This window comes from Cajanus cajan, chromosome 4 (assembly GCF_000230855.2).
Source record: "Cajanus cajan strain Asha chromosome 4, NIPB_CcT2T_4, whole genome shotgun sequence".
In the NCBI taxonomy this organism is placed as follows: Eukaryota; Viridiplantae; Streptophyta; class Magnoliopsida; order Fabales; family Fabaceae; genus Cajanus; species Cajanus cajan.
In genome coordinates this window covers 13,428,366-13,443,318 of record NC_138520.1, presented here as the reverse complement: position 1 = coordinate 13,443,318, position 14,953 = coordinate 13,428,366, and the positions used below count along the sequence as shown (strand labels likewise).

General features: G+C 33.4%; 2 protein-coding genes across 2 annotated transcripts; one reads left to right on the top strand and one right to left on the bottom strand.

Moving 5' to 3' along the window:
• The first annotated feature begins 2,249 nt into the window (after positions 1 to 2,249).
• LOC109801806 (protein NETWORKED 3C) lies at positions 2,250 to 4,141 on the top strand. The gene is made up of 2 exons (XM_020362931.3): positions 2,250 to 2,549; positions 3,309 to 4,141. Exons 1-2 carry the CDS (start codon positions 2,462 to 2,464, stop codon positions 4,139 to 4,141), a joined length of 921 nt encoding a protein of 306 aa, XP_020218520.1. The 5' UTR covers positions 2,250 to 2,461.
• Positions 2,803 to 8,725, bottom strand: LOC109801805 (Tetratricopeptide repeat (TPR)-like superfamily protein). Its single transcript, XM_083072278.1, has 3 exons — positions 7,828 to 8,725; positions 6,499 to 7,410; positions 2,803 to 5,648 (listed from the first exon to the last, which is right to left on the bottom strand). Exons 2-3 carry the CDS (start codon positions 7,390 to 7,392, stop codon positions 4,605 to 4,607), a joined length of 1,938 nt encoding a protein of 645 aa, XP_082928404.1. The 5' UTR covers positions 7,393 to 7,410; positions 7,828 to 8,725; the 3' UTR covers positions 2,803 to 4,604.
• Positions 8,726 to 14,953: the final 6,228 nt, after the last annotated feature.

Below are 14,953 nucleotides of genomic sequence, written 5' to 3'. Positions count from 1 at the left end.
AATCAACAATGAGTATTATTGGTGAAAATAAAAAAAGATATGAGATTATGATAGATCTAATTTAAAATAATTTTAATAAAATAAATTTAACATAAAAATACAAAATTAAAGATCTTTAACTAGTATACAAAAGAGAAAATATTACAAAAGAATTATCGATATAAACTAAAAAAAATATTTTAAACTTTTTAACATCGATATTCTTCAATTCAAAATTAAACCTTAATTTATTAAAATAATGAGATTATTTAAAAAATTATTTTTCTCGATTATTTTTCTTCATACTTTTAAATTCTCAAATATAGACAAATCATATCATCAATTATTTCATACATATTAGTCGATGAACATGCATACTAGCCTCATAGAGATGTGACAATTCTTTACAATATTAAATTTGAGTTATAATGACTTAAATAATCATATGTGTAGTATAAACCATCTCAAGGATTTCCTATAGAAGCATATTCTAAGATTTTATTTATCATTGGAATGCTCAATCATTGTGGTGCAAATGTAATTAAAAGAAGGATGAATGGCATTTGTTGCATAATGTTGAAGAGTGGGAGGACGGTGGTATATTCTTTTGCCATAGTATTGGAATCATCAACGACCGTTAATTTTTGCCATTTTTATATTTTAATCTTTATTTCTATTCGTCACAATATATCTTACCACATTCTCATCTTTAACTTTAAGACACCTAACTCTTTTTTCTTTTTTAGTTTTTTTAAATTTTACTTCTGTAAAAAAAAAAAAATTATTGATGAAAAATCACAATAATTAAAATATAATTCAAACTTAAGAATTGCGTATACTATTCCAACTTCTAACGTTATTCCAGTGATTCTAATATTTGTATTTTTTTATAATTTTAAAATGATCAAATAATTAATTATTTTTAAATTTTCTGTGTTAATTCTTTTAGTTCTCGTCTGTTGACGGAAAAGATTTGGTGTGATGTTTCCTGGACTTTAGTTTCATCTTGTATGATGTAGCAGAAAAAAACATTTAGTTAAATAATTTTCAATTTCTACAGATATGTAACATTTCGTTATTCTCTTTAAACTCTTGATCTATACGATTTTTTAATCATAACTCAAACTATTTATACAATATATAAAGGTGATATAATTTTTTTAATATACACATTTTCTTCAAATGTTTTTATCTCCATAACTACTCTTATCACTCACTTTCTAATTAAAATTATCTATGTAACTTCTATTATTTTTACACTTCACAAATGAAACACAAATAGAAGGACCATTTGCTAAATAAAATGTTTTGTAATGAACTCATTTTAGAAAAATTAAAATGAAAAGTTAAATAAGAAAATTATGAAAATTTGATGGGGCAAAAAAACTAATTAGGTCTTAACCTATTATTTCCATTTTCTTTCATATTCAGAAACTTTATTGGTTCGTTACTTTTCGTTTTTCATTTTTTATTTATGCGCACCTATATGGTTTATACACACATTTAAATATACGGTACGATTAATTATGACCATAGATTCGTCCATCAATTTTTTATTGTGCAGCGAACTATGTACAGCTGGACGGTCAATATTAAAACTCAACTAATTATTTTTTTGTTAGGAAAAAAAATAAGTGAAAAATATAATAGATGAAATAAAGAAAGGAGAAATACATGAAAAATGCAGTGGAAATTAAAATATTTTATTGAAGAAAAATAATTATAAAATCATTTTTATTTAATCAATTAAATAAAAAAAATCATATAAAAATAATGACTATTGATTATAATGACTTATTACATTGTGTTTGAATATCGATAGGAAATATCAAATAAATGTTCTTCTCAAAGCAATAATTTCTAAATACTTCTCCATTTAGATGTTTAGCATTATGAATGTATGTTACCAATAAAATAATTACTCTTAATCGTTTAAATGCTACATACGTTGCTCTTCGCTACTAGAAACTTTTAACTGTGAAGCTCATCTAGTTTTAATTTCTTTTCTTATTATTTCATCTTAATTATACAATTTCACTTCATCCCGTTCTTATTTTTTTTACTCATTTTACTTTCACCAAACAGCGCATAAATAAAATTATTAAGATCGATCTAGTAGTAAAATGTTGATGTAGAAAATATAGGATTTTAATGTTTGAACCTTGTGTTATCATTGTAATTTCAATTAAAAAATTAATTAATGTATTTTAAAGAAGCCAAATTGATTGGAGTGGTTTACGGAAAGTGAACCAACATATATAAATTAATTGAGTTAAAATAGTAAAATACATATGAAACCATAGAACTCTCCTAGAGAATGCGTTCGAATTTGACAAAGAATCTGCTTAACGTTTGTCGGCTGCTACATACTAAGTCCATGAACTAAAACTTACTTTTCAAATTCTTTACTTGCTTCTTTACTCTTTATTCCGTTGTCCCCGTTTGGTCCTCTAATTAATTATCTTGCTCTGAGTCTGAGGTGATGACACATTTGTTCATGGAGAATAAAGATCAATCATGGCGTTCTGCTCATATCTACCCCTCTCAATGGCTTCAAACAACCATATCAGGTCTCACTCTCTCTCTCTCTGGATCATTCACACATATACACACGCATGCACGCTGAGGTGTAACAATTTTGCTGCATGTTGCACACTAAAAATATGTACAACTAGTAGTTCCATTTTTAACAAGTTGTTAGCTTTCTTTGACTTTGTTGTGTTGTGGATTGAAAGCACATAATAAAGTTGCAAATAATACAGTTGACCACAAAAAGGTGGTGGGTGAGAGTTTGACGGTGGCTAGAAAATTATAACCCAAATGTTTGAAGTCAATGATTCAATATAATCGATTAAAGAATGCCCATCTAGAAAAGGTCATCAGCGGTTCACTGCGAGTACATTTGAAATGAAATATATGTTGTACAAGATTTATCAAGCAGTAATATAGCTAGTAAATTAAAAAAATATGTTGTACGAACAAGTTAAGCACTTGAGTACTATTATAGTTAGAGGTAGAGTAAAAGGTGGCAAGGGCGTCAATATAACATAAATACTGCAACCATACCTTCAAGTTTTGATATATACGGTTAATAAGGTCTACTAAATAAATAATTACTAATTAGGCATTTTTTGGCCACTTGAAACCCCTTAGCCTTCTTCATAGAGAGACCCCTCTAATCCAAATTTCCAGGTTCAAATCGGGGATGTCTGTCTTATTTGTAGGAGTTTCTCAAAGTAAAGAAAACATTACTGGAACCTTCGCAAGGTCTTTGACTAGTTATGCTGCAGTTTTCACTCACAAGCTCCGGTATTTTGATTGAATTTTAGAATTGGATGAGAAATTGGATGCTATGAAGACCATTTTAGATGGTGGCAATTCTTCAAACCAAGAATACATGCATTGCAAATGGAGAGGAGACCTCATACAGATGCTTGAAGAATTTGGCCAATCTTACCGTGTATTAGCCATAGCATATAACCAACTGAAGCTCAAAACATCTCATGGTACCTTTTATTCAGGATCTTCATCATCTTCTGGTACATCAAAAACCATTCGTGCTATCTGCAATGAAAGAGCAACATGTAACTTGGAGGATAAAAAACTCGTGGAGGGCTGGAACCATCATCCAAAATATCCCGCAGAGCATTCCAATATCAAATTTGATGGTACTGACATCAGTTTTGATCTTTTGAACAAGCAAGGTGACGAATGCAATGAATTGTTATCACCTGATCCATGCAGCATGCGATTTGGACCAGAACTTGAATGTAGAGACACTCAAAAGGAAGACAGAAAGACAAAATTTTCCACCACTGAAAATGATTCCATGAAAATTGAGGTTTCGGAATTAAATTGGAGAATTGAAGATCCAGCAATGATTGATTTCAAATTTGACAATACGTGGTTGACGCTGAAGTATCAAATTACAAAACTTGCAGAGGACAATATGCATCAGTTGGTACAGTTGGTCCAAAGAAATGATGAAAAGAGAGATATCATTAGAAGGCTTCAATTAGAGGTGGAAACATTGAAGCGTGAGAACAAGTCCCTCCAGATTTCTTTAAGACAATCCTATGCTGATTCAGAATGCAATCAACCACAGATATCAAGAGCAGGAGGAAGATCTATGAGCAAGCTCTTCAGAGGTTGCTCTCCATGATAGTTTGTAGACTTTACATCCTCAGTCTTGCATTATATATACAAGCCACATACTAGGGAATATTTCCAGAAGAACTTTGCTGTGATATACTCTGTCCTTTCGTAAGCAAATGAGCACTTATAGCGACTCCACTCTTGGTGCAACTTTGCATAATCTTCATGATTTACAATACATTTGAATCAAAACAATTACTGTATGTTATTTGCACTTAGTTCTATGGTTCTCTCATGGTTGTACTATGACATTGTATATTCAAACTAGGAGTAAACCATCTAAAAGACCATCTGAAATTTTTTCATTATCCTTGCTGGAACTAATTGATCCACCATTCATTCCAAAAACAGCGGGTTCAAGATAAATATTCATTTTCAGAGACGTCATATGTAGTTAAGTGCATATTGAAGATGGAGAAGTAAAGCGCATCCTATACTACAGATTCTGATTCCCTTTATTTCAATTGCTGTCACCAATAGTCCCCACATGAGCACAACCCATCCTTGAAATGATGAAACCGCTTAGAATCTCTTACAACAATTTCTCGATTTACTACTTTGGAGATCAATTTAATTGCAATGTGGCAGTCACCACAAATTCTAAGATTTTTTATGATATGGATTATTGACCCAGGAACTGAATTCATGATTCCAAAGGCAACAGCTAGTTTCTCACTGTGAACTCTTAGAACCATTCCTTTCTCTTCCTCATCAACGTCATGAAGCACTGACGTTACATTTGGCATGTAGCCAAGTTCTTGCAGCTTGACATTTAATTTGTCCAAATACTCGTAAATCTTTTCATGTTGAGGATGTTCTTTGTCTCCAACCAAAAATACATGTATCCTACCTTTGAGTTCCACTATACTAAATCCAGGGGTTTTAAGCAATCCACGACTCTTCATCAATAACCTCATCCTCTCAACTTCGTCCCACCTTCCAGCATCAGCATAAATATTGGAGAGTAGCACATAATACCCACAATTACTTGGATCTAACTCAAATAGATTTCTTGCAGAGATCTCCCCTAGTTCCACATTCTTATGAATCCTACAAGCCCCGAGAAGAGAACCCCAAATAATAAAATCAGGTTTCACATTCATTTCCTGGATTAAATTATAAGCGTCATTAAGATAGCCAGCACGCCCAAGGAGATCAACCATGCACGAATAATGCTCAATCCCAGGTTCAACATTAAATTCAGATTTCATTCTATTAAACCAATGCCAGCCTTCTTTTAACATACCAGCATGGCTGCAAGCAGCCAAAACTGACACAAAAGTAATGTAATTTGGCTTGACTCCAGACCTTATCATCTCGTAGAATACTTCCATAGCCTCTTTTGCACGGCCATGCATCCCATAACCAGCAATCATAGCAGTCCATGTCTTAACATTCTTCTCTTTCATGCGATCAAATGCCGTCCTAGCCATCTCAACTCTCCCACATTTGCAGTACATATCAACTATAGATGTACCTACAAACACATTATCCTCCAAATCCATCTTTATAACCTACAGTACAAGAAAAAGGCTAGTGAGACCAGCAATTCTCACCTAAGCACCAGTTAAATATTTGAACAAAAAATAAGGCTAAATTAAAATTTGGTCCTTAAACTTGGACAGCTGACACCATGTTTTAATTTTGGTCCTTAAATGAAAATAAAAAATAAAAACTCCGTTTTGGTTCGCACACAAAATATTTACAAATTGGCCCCTACCAATTGCCGTAGTTATAATGCTATTATACACTTGTAGAGTTTCACATCTCGGTGGCATTTGATACACAATTTTGTTTTACTTTTCCAGAAGAAATTTAAAATTAGGAATGTTAGTTTTCTATGTTTAGTTTATTATTTAAACAAATAACATTCTTAATAAAAATTGCTTCCTAAAAATGATTTTTACATAAATTTTCTACAAAATTATTTCCATGGAGAAGGGGGAAATCTAACATTCCCAAATTAAAAGGAAAATTTTATTGCAACAAAAGTATCATGTTATCTTTATTTATTTATGTAATACAGTCAAAAAATTTGATTCCCAAATAACATATAAATATTCTAAAAACCATTTATGACCAACCAAAAAAAATTTAATCATTAAGGAAATCATGGTTCAATTTAGATTCCAAGGATCATAATTCTTAGAGATGAAGAAATTTCACTTCTATCAAACGCCCTTCTAAAGCCGTCTTAAAATGTTTGCCAAGCCAACTCGGCAAACATCCAACATTGCTAAAACTTCAACAAGCGGTTTGGACCAATGCACAAACATTTTAACAGGCAGGGACCAAAATATAGAGTTTTTCATGTAAGCACCAAAATGTAAACTTTTAATCAAACCAATGCATTACATACCATACCTGATCATGTATACACTTCCCAAGCTGCAAAGCTCCAGAATTGGCGCAGGCCAACAACACCGCGGACAATGTGACCCCATTATACCTGACCTTGCCACTCTTCACCATATCACCAAAAACACAGAAAGCCTCATCAGACAACCCAATCTGCGCATACACAGCAATCATAGAGTTCCAAGAATAGGAATCAAAATCACTCTCATCCATCCCATCAAACACCTTCCTAGCCACCCCCATCTCCCCACACTTGGCATAAGCATCCATCAAAGTGTTCCCAACGCCCACACTCCCCTCAAACCCTTTCTTGACCACCAAGCAATGCACCCCCTCCGTCACACTCCGCCGCCCCACCCGCGAGCACGCCGCGAGCACCGCCCCCAGGAGCACGGCGTCCACGGCGCCGCTATCATGGACCATCATCTCCCTGAAGACGCGCACGGCGCCGCGGGGGCGGCGGTTGAGGACGTAGCCGGCAATTATGGCCGTCCAGGAAACGACATTGGGGTGGGGAATTTCGTCGAACAGGTGGTGAGCGTGGTCGAGGAGGCCGCACTTGGAGTACATGTCGATGAGGGCGGAGGAGACGAAGAGGTCGTGGGCGAGGCCGAAGGCGAAGGCCTGCTGGTGGGTCTGAGCGCCGGCGCGGAGGTCGGAGAGGGCGGCGCAGGCCTTGAGGGCGCAGGGGAAGGTGGCGCGGTTGGGGTGCAGTGAGAGCTTCCGCATCGAGGAGAAGGCGCTTAGAGCTTCTGAGGAATCGCCGCTTCTAGCGAGGTCTGCGATGATTGTGTTCCAGCTATGGACGCTGCTTTTTTCCACGTATTTCCCGAACATGCTTGTGAGGTTCGCGCTTTTGGTTCGTGCTGTGCCGCTTGTTCTGAAGACGATGCCACTCATGGTGGCTGTTGATATATTCTATGATGAGGGAGTTTGTTAATTTCACAGCTTCCAACAATTTTCACTTGGATTACATCATTGGGAATTCATAACAACTTAACGAAGACATGAATAAATGTTTCAGAATCATCTATCAGTATTCCTGCTACTACGTTAGACTTTGGCATAGGTCAACCATGACAAAATATTTAGTTCCTTTTCTTTTGGGTGTAGAAGCTTTCATGAAATCTATGTGTTGGGATTCAAACAAGTTTCACATCGATAAAATAACACAAGAAATAACAACTTATATAATACAAACATACTTCAATGATTGAGAGGCATTTTGGGTGATGACCAAAAGTAAAACGGTAAGTAAACAACAATCGTAAATCTTCAAGGAGGTAGGTGGATCATTAAAGATCACAAATGGTGGAAGGAAGAGCATAAAGATACCTGAGTCAAGATCTTGCTTCAAGTAACACAACATATAGAAAGTAGCTGAATGAGTCATGGTAAGAGCAGAGATAAATCCACTAAGATGATGAACTGCATGAGTGATGTTAAGATAAGTAGTGGTAAGATAAATGAGTCTACCAATAAGTTTGTAATAACCTGTGGTTCTAAGAGAGGAGTGTTGATTGTTATAGAGAGACAAGTGCAATAATCCATGGGTGTGGAAACTAGGCAAAAGGCAAGCATCTTGCAATCCAAGAGGATGTCAAGGATGTATTTGTGCTCAAATATGTGAATACCAAAATTATTCTGAGTAACTTTAAGTCCTATAAAATATTTGAGATCACCAAAGTCCTTTATCTTAAACATGGCATCAAGAATCTAAGTAATATGTTGTATTTAAAAAATGTTGTTACCTTTAAGGACAATATCATCTACATAGACAAGGAGGGTTGCAGTCTTGGAACCAGAAAACTTGAGAAATAATGAATAATCATGATGAAACTAGGTTGAAAGTGATTGGTGAAAGTGTTCCTAATCTTCTTCCATGGAATCCAAAAGCTTCAAAACAAACTACAAACAATGGAGAGAATAGAGGTGAGACGCACCACTTCTAAGAGGAAGATGAGCAAGAGGGATGAACTTGCCATAAGGAGAAAATTCTTGATAAAAGTTATTAAGGAGAAGTATTTCCAAGAGAGAGAACTAAGACCTTTGAAGGATAAAAACTATGTATTAATCTCACAAATATCAAAAGTGTGAATAGGTGTGACACATGTGACTTGTTGGAGCTTAAATTAACCATGGAGCACCTTGTCCACTAGAAGTGGACGTCCAAATGCTTGGACCACACATCTAAGATGATTCCATGGGTTAATTCAAGTTCAATAAGCTCATATTTCATTTTCTAGTTACACCCCTAAAATATTATATACACCCCCAAAACATAAAGTTTTACAAGGAAATGAATTCCTACATTACTTGACCAAAAATACAAGCTAAAAACTAAGAAAGATATTTACAAGGAAAAATATACACAAAGAAGAGAAAGTAAGCTACTAAAAGTGACCCAACACTTAATAAAAGCTTGGGTCATCATTCTTCAAGTCTAGCTCACCCCTCTGAATTCCTATAGGACTTGGTCTCTACGCATAATGTCATCAGATCAAATGGAGATTAGTGGTAACCATGGTTGGGAAGAAAGGAAGATAGTCGAGCAAACCATTGTCAACTAGCTTGTTTTAACTCGTATAATGAAAGTTGAAGCTTGCAAACCTAGTTGGGATGAGTTGGATGAAGGTAGGGAGGCAATTACATATAATTACCTTACCTGGAAAAAGAAAAAAAGCAAAAGATATCCCTATTAGGAATAAATTTTTGTTTATTCTTTTGATTCCTTTTCACACAAAAAATGAACGAATGTCTTTTTTATTGGACTTGTATTCATCGGGATTCACGGGGCTCGAACCCGCAGCTTCCGCCTTGACAGGGTGGTGCTTTGACCAATTTAACTACAATCCCAAGGAAAAGGGTGTATAGCATACACATTTTTACGATTTCTTTTAAACCTTTTTTTCTATTTAGGATTTGAACCATTTTGTTATAAATGAAAGAGGAGGATTTTGTTTCCTCATGTATCTCACTGATGCATTATTTACATCAAATTGTTTAAGGTTCCAATTATAAATGACAACTAGAGCAAGAAGGAGCCTCAAAGTAGTACGCTTAGCAACTAGAGAAAATGTGTCAAGAAAATCCAATCCTTCCATATAAGTATAACCTTTGGTGATAAGGTGTGCTTTGTATCATTAAATAGTTCCATCAACATTATACTTCTCTTTATATATCCAATGACACCCAATGGAAATTTTTTGAGGCGAGGGTGTTATGAGCGTCCAAGTTTGGTTTACTTGAAGGGCATATATTTCGTATTTCATGGCTTTAAAGCCACTAGTCACTATTTGCAACTTTAGCATAAGAAGTAAGCTCAATCATAGTAGATATGGAAGCAATAAAATGGTGATATGTGGGTGTGAAAGACAATATAATACATATATGTTTCAATAGGATAACGAATAATTGGAATTAGGTTGGTGGAAGTTGATGCAAGAGTGTTGTGGAAGTCCTTCAAATATGAGGGTGGTTGACATTGTCAAGTAGAACGATGAAGGATAGTTGAGCTAGGTGAAGGAATATAATCAACATTGGAAAAAGATGGGTCAATAATGTCAACTATGGGCACAGGTGTTTCAAGGTAGCTTTGCTCATATGTGAAAGGTAGAGGAGAGATAGTGCTAGTGTGAGGATCATTATGTTGTTCTTTAATGGTTGTGGAGCACTTCCATCAATGAATTCCACTTTATTCATGGTGTCCTGGCAGTTATCATAGACTTACTCCAAGAATGATAATTTGTTGAACCAAGGGAAGGAAAAACAAGTGACTTAGCAGGATTATCATTTGGATGTAGATACAAGTAACTATGAACATTAAGATATTGATGAGCCTCTCCACTCATCTTTGCAAAACTAATAAGCCAAAAACGAGTGCATAATAGAGTTCTTTAAGAAGGTTTTGATACCATAACAAAACTAAACACAAATCAATGTAGAAAAATAAATGAGAGAGAGAATGAATGAAAATGTTGATAACATTATTTCATTATGATGAAGAATATGGTTTGTATTAAAGTTAGAACAAAGCTGAAAAAGGTATAATAGAAAACAAAAAATTGATTCTAACTAACAACAAATAAAAAAAATAGATACAACAAATAATTGTTGAGATAAATAGTTGAGTATGATTCATCGACGTAACTATTGGTAACTAGTTATATTAATAAAGACTCGGATAAAATTTATAATTTTATATTATATAATCTTACAAATATTTTTTATTATTATTATCAATTTGATCCTAATTAAACTAATAATATCATGATTAAATTAATAAATTACAAATTAGTATGAGAGAAGTAAAGATAAGAATTAATTGAAAACTTAAGTTTAGAATGTTTGTTTTTAAAATAAGCTGTCAATTTTAAGAATTAATTTTAAAAAAATCAAATGTATATCTATTTATAAAAAGATAAAATTTAGAAAGTTAATGGATTTCTTTCACCAAATTGTATGTTCAAGAAGTATTAAACTTAATTTTCTTAAATAAAATCTTAAATTTAAATTTTATGGATAAAATATGAGTCGAATAAATACAGTTAAAAAAAGAAAATTCCATTATAAATAGCCAATTAGATTCCCAATCGGGATTACATGGTTATAAAAAATAATCTCATTTCTCCCTTTTATTATACTTTTTGCAGCTATTATTATTTGCTTAAATTTTAATCTTGATCTCCTTATTTCAGTTTTGCAGCTCTTAAACAAATAATCAACTCCTTTTTGTGAATCGGATCTCCTTGATGTACAAGTAATGTTTGAAAGAGAAAATATTTTTTTACTCCCAGCTTTTAGATTTATTTACATTTGTCATCCAATTATAATTATTATCTATTATAAATTTGTGTTGCCTTATAATTAAGTTAATTTCGATTGATTTTGCATTTAGTATACATACAAATTAATCTAATGTACAAATTGGTTTCACAACGCACTTTTGCTAAAAGGAAGCAACTCATCATTTTCTGGATAAATAACAACCTATCCATTTTAATTAAGCTCATGGTGACTCATAAAATAGTTTTACATTATTATCCAATTAAATTTTTTTCTTTAATTAAATAAGCATCACACACAAAGTACTATGTGACTGCAGTGTTGCGTTCCACAACGAGTCCAATGCGAGGAATAAACAGTATAAAGCCAGAATAATAAATATTTTCAAATTGAGAAATTACATCTGCATCACATTCACAGGTACAATTATTTTCACAGTATCACCACAAAATTTGCAAGAATAAAAATAGCAGTGTAAGATAAGCTGACAAAATAAAAGAATATCGTAACAATACTCATTCAAATTCAACTATCCTACAGCAAGTTTTCAAATCCTACGAAATATGGTCACAATACAAAGAAGAATTGTAGAATTCGGCACAAGTAATCTCTATCTAGTATAGCAAGCAACAAAGAAATCACTGAACATGGACTAATACAAAGTAATGGGTGAAATTCACTACCCCTTAAGACAAAAACTACCAACCTACATGCTCAAACAATAACTATGCTAATGCTACTAATCAAGGCACAACAGAGAAGAACACTAACAATAACACCTGCACAATCCAACCTAGCTGAACCAGAAGATTTCTTGCCCTCAAATTCCCCTGAAGTGGGGGCAGGTGAAGGTGCCTCAGCCTCAAAAGGAGCACCAGAACTCATTGGTTCATTGGCACTAGGAGTGGGAAAAAATGAAGAAATATCTGGGGCAGTCACATAAGGCAAAACACCAGGTGAAGCTGAAATTGTTGGCTCAGAAGTTGAACTTACACCCTTTGAATTGCCAACCAAGATAACCAAAGTGACAAGGGAAAATAACATCTTGGTCATAGTGGCCATGAGTAAGTCTCAGAATTTTAACCAAGGGTTCAGAATTCAGATAGTTATGTGAAAGATGTAATGTGAGTTTCAAGTAGGTGAAAGATGTAATATAAGGTAGCAACAATAGCAGTGTGTTTATTGTGAAAGTTTAATTTTTAGGTGCATTTGGTGAGCATCACGGGGTAAGCAAGTGGCGTGTCGTATATTATCTCTTTGCATCCATTTTTTTTTTCTTTTAATAGATTATGTGCATCAACACACAATTCTATTATATTCGAATAGCATCATTATGGACAGTAAAATTTTATCTCTAAATATTCAATACAGCTACATATTTACTCGAGACATGAACTAGAGATCATCAAGTAAGCTGAAATAATCCGTACAAGTTCATCCACATGTTTATTGATTATTTGGACCCATATTTATTAAAACCTTTAGTTTCTATTGTTTTGTCGGTTGTCATCAGTATAATAGAGATTCCATTTTTCTAAGGTAAATGAGGAAATTGGAACTGTGCAGGGGACAGTGAACAACCATGTAGTGATGCCACCATCAGATTCATTTAACAGTTCACATGCTGAAGGCTTTGGAATTTTTTAATGCAAGGGGCCCCACTTTCTTTTGGCCTTGTATGCACACCCTACCATGTGAATACTAGGCCATGGTACATGATGAGGATCTTCATCCTATCTTCTGGTTTTGAAATAGTACCATTAGATCATTTAGATGCACATGCATGGATATCTAAGGTAAAATTTAACTAAACAAAGGTAATTAAAAATTTAAGATTCTGCCAGCATATCAAATTCTTCCACAAAGTTTGACACAGTTTGTAGATGGTTAAATCCCTTGGCCATGTAGACTATGGTTGTTACCAATTGCAGTCCAACAAAGTTGATATAAATAATTGTGTTCAATAAGCAAGTCATTAACGGGTTTCATTTCCGACTATATGCATGAAAAACACTTAGGTTAAACATCTTTGGTTCTAATAAATATGTAAAAGTTTTTTTAGTTCTCTATCTTTTTTTAAATGTGTCAAATCTTATATCTTTCTCTATGCTTATCTAATTTAATTTATAAACTTCAATAAGGGGAGAAGTAAAGTAGGAAATGTGAATCCTCTTGAAGCAAAGATAACATAGTAATTGAAAAATCACCTAGACCATGTGAGATTCACAAGACCAACATGCAGTATGGTCCACACTGCATGGTACACACTACAGAGAAGTGGCAAATGGAATTAAAAGTTGATGACAAAAAAGAGTATGGGTGTAAACTTGGAGGTTTTCTGCTGATGATCTCACCACTCTTATGGTCCCACACATACGTAGTAAATTTGAATACCCCAACATTGTCTCAGAACAAAATATAATGTTTGGATAGATCTTAGATTGGGAATAAAATAATTATGTGTCATAGTTGTTAATACCAAAGCAATTGTACCTTACCTTCTGAAGTACATGAAATACATGCAATAATATATGTATAACCGCAAGTTTCGTAAAACTACAAATAAAAAAATAAAATAAAATGATCCAACAATCCCAATCCATCTCCTTTCTAGAGTTGACCAATGCAGCTATAAATAGATGTTACAACATGAGGTTCAATTCATGTGAATAAATAGGGATTACAATAAAGGAGCTAATTCATGTGAATTGTTAAATAGCAATGTCGAGAAACATCGTAGAGCTCTAAGAGCAAAGAGAGGATACGTAAAAATTAAATTGATTGAAAAATGATAAAATTTAGTATAACTGTGTCTTATATACATGTAAAATATCAACTAGCTATAACTAACCATATACAACGAATTTCTGTGACAACTAACAAGCAACAACTAAGCATCCTCTGAAGTGGTGGCATTCTGAAGGCACTTTAAGTTCAATATCAATGAATCATACTACCACGGTACACAATTATGAACAAATTTCTAGTTTTATCTAATACAATAATTTATTTATTTATTCGCAAATTTTGCACATATCTTTTATCTAGTAGCTGTACACTCTCTTAACGTATAATAATTTGTCAAGTTAATTTTGTCAATGCACTCCAAATATTGCATGCCCTCAACCACAAATTTCTCAGACATTAGTGCTACCAAAATCATACTTTAGAGTTGTAAAGTTTTTCGCTTTATCCATATGTGGGGAAACACGAATTTGGATCCTCTCCTGCAATATTAATAGTCATTGGATATATCTAATAGCTTAAATTTAATCTTATAATTAATATAACTTCTTAAATGATTAAATTTGAGCTATTAGATATATCTAATGGCTATTAATGTTGCAGAAGAGAGGCTTGAGAGAAAAAATTGCAGGAGAGGTTCCAAATTGGGGGAAACACACGGAGGATCTCTATGACTTGAACCGGAAAAGACAATGATAAACAACTTTTGCAATTTAAAATATTCAACGTGCTTTTCATAAATCTTATTCAATGTTAAACGAGAACTGCATAGGCAGCTACTATCAATTTTAGTTAATCTCTGTTTGATTACCACTTAAAATCAATTTTACACAAAATAACACGTTTTAATATAAAATTTATAAAATTCATATTAATTTGAAAACATGTTTCAATTATATTCAATGATTTAAAATTAATTAAAATATAATTA

Bases quoted from the DNA above. Each gene is read 5' to 3' on its own strand.
- LOC109801806 (XM_020362931.3), top strand. From the start codon at position 2,462: ATGACACATTTGTTCATGGAGAATAAAGATCAATCATGGCGTTCTGCT. The intron at 2,550-3,308 runs GTCTCACTCTCT...ATTGAATTTTAG, and splicing joins GCTTCAAACAACCATATCAG to AATTGGATGAGAAATTGGAT.
- LOC109801805 (XM_083072278.1), bottom strand. From the start codon at position 7,392: ATGAGTGGCATCGTCTTCAGAACAAGCGGCACAGCACGAACCAAAAGC. The intron at 5,649-6,498 runs GTATGGTATGTA...CTTGTACTGTAG, and splicing joins GGAAGTGTATACATGATCAG to GTTATAAAGATGGATTTGGA.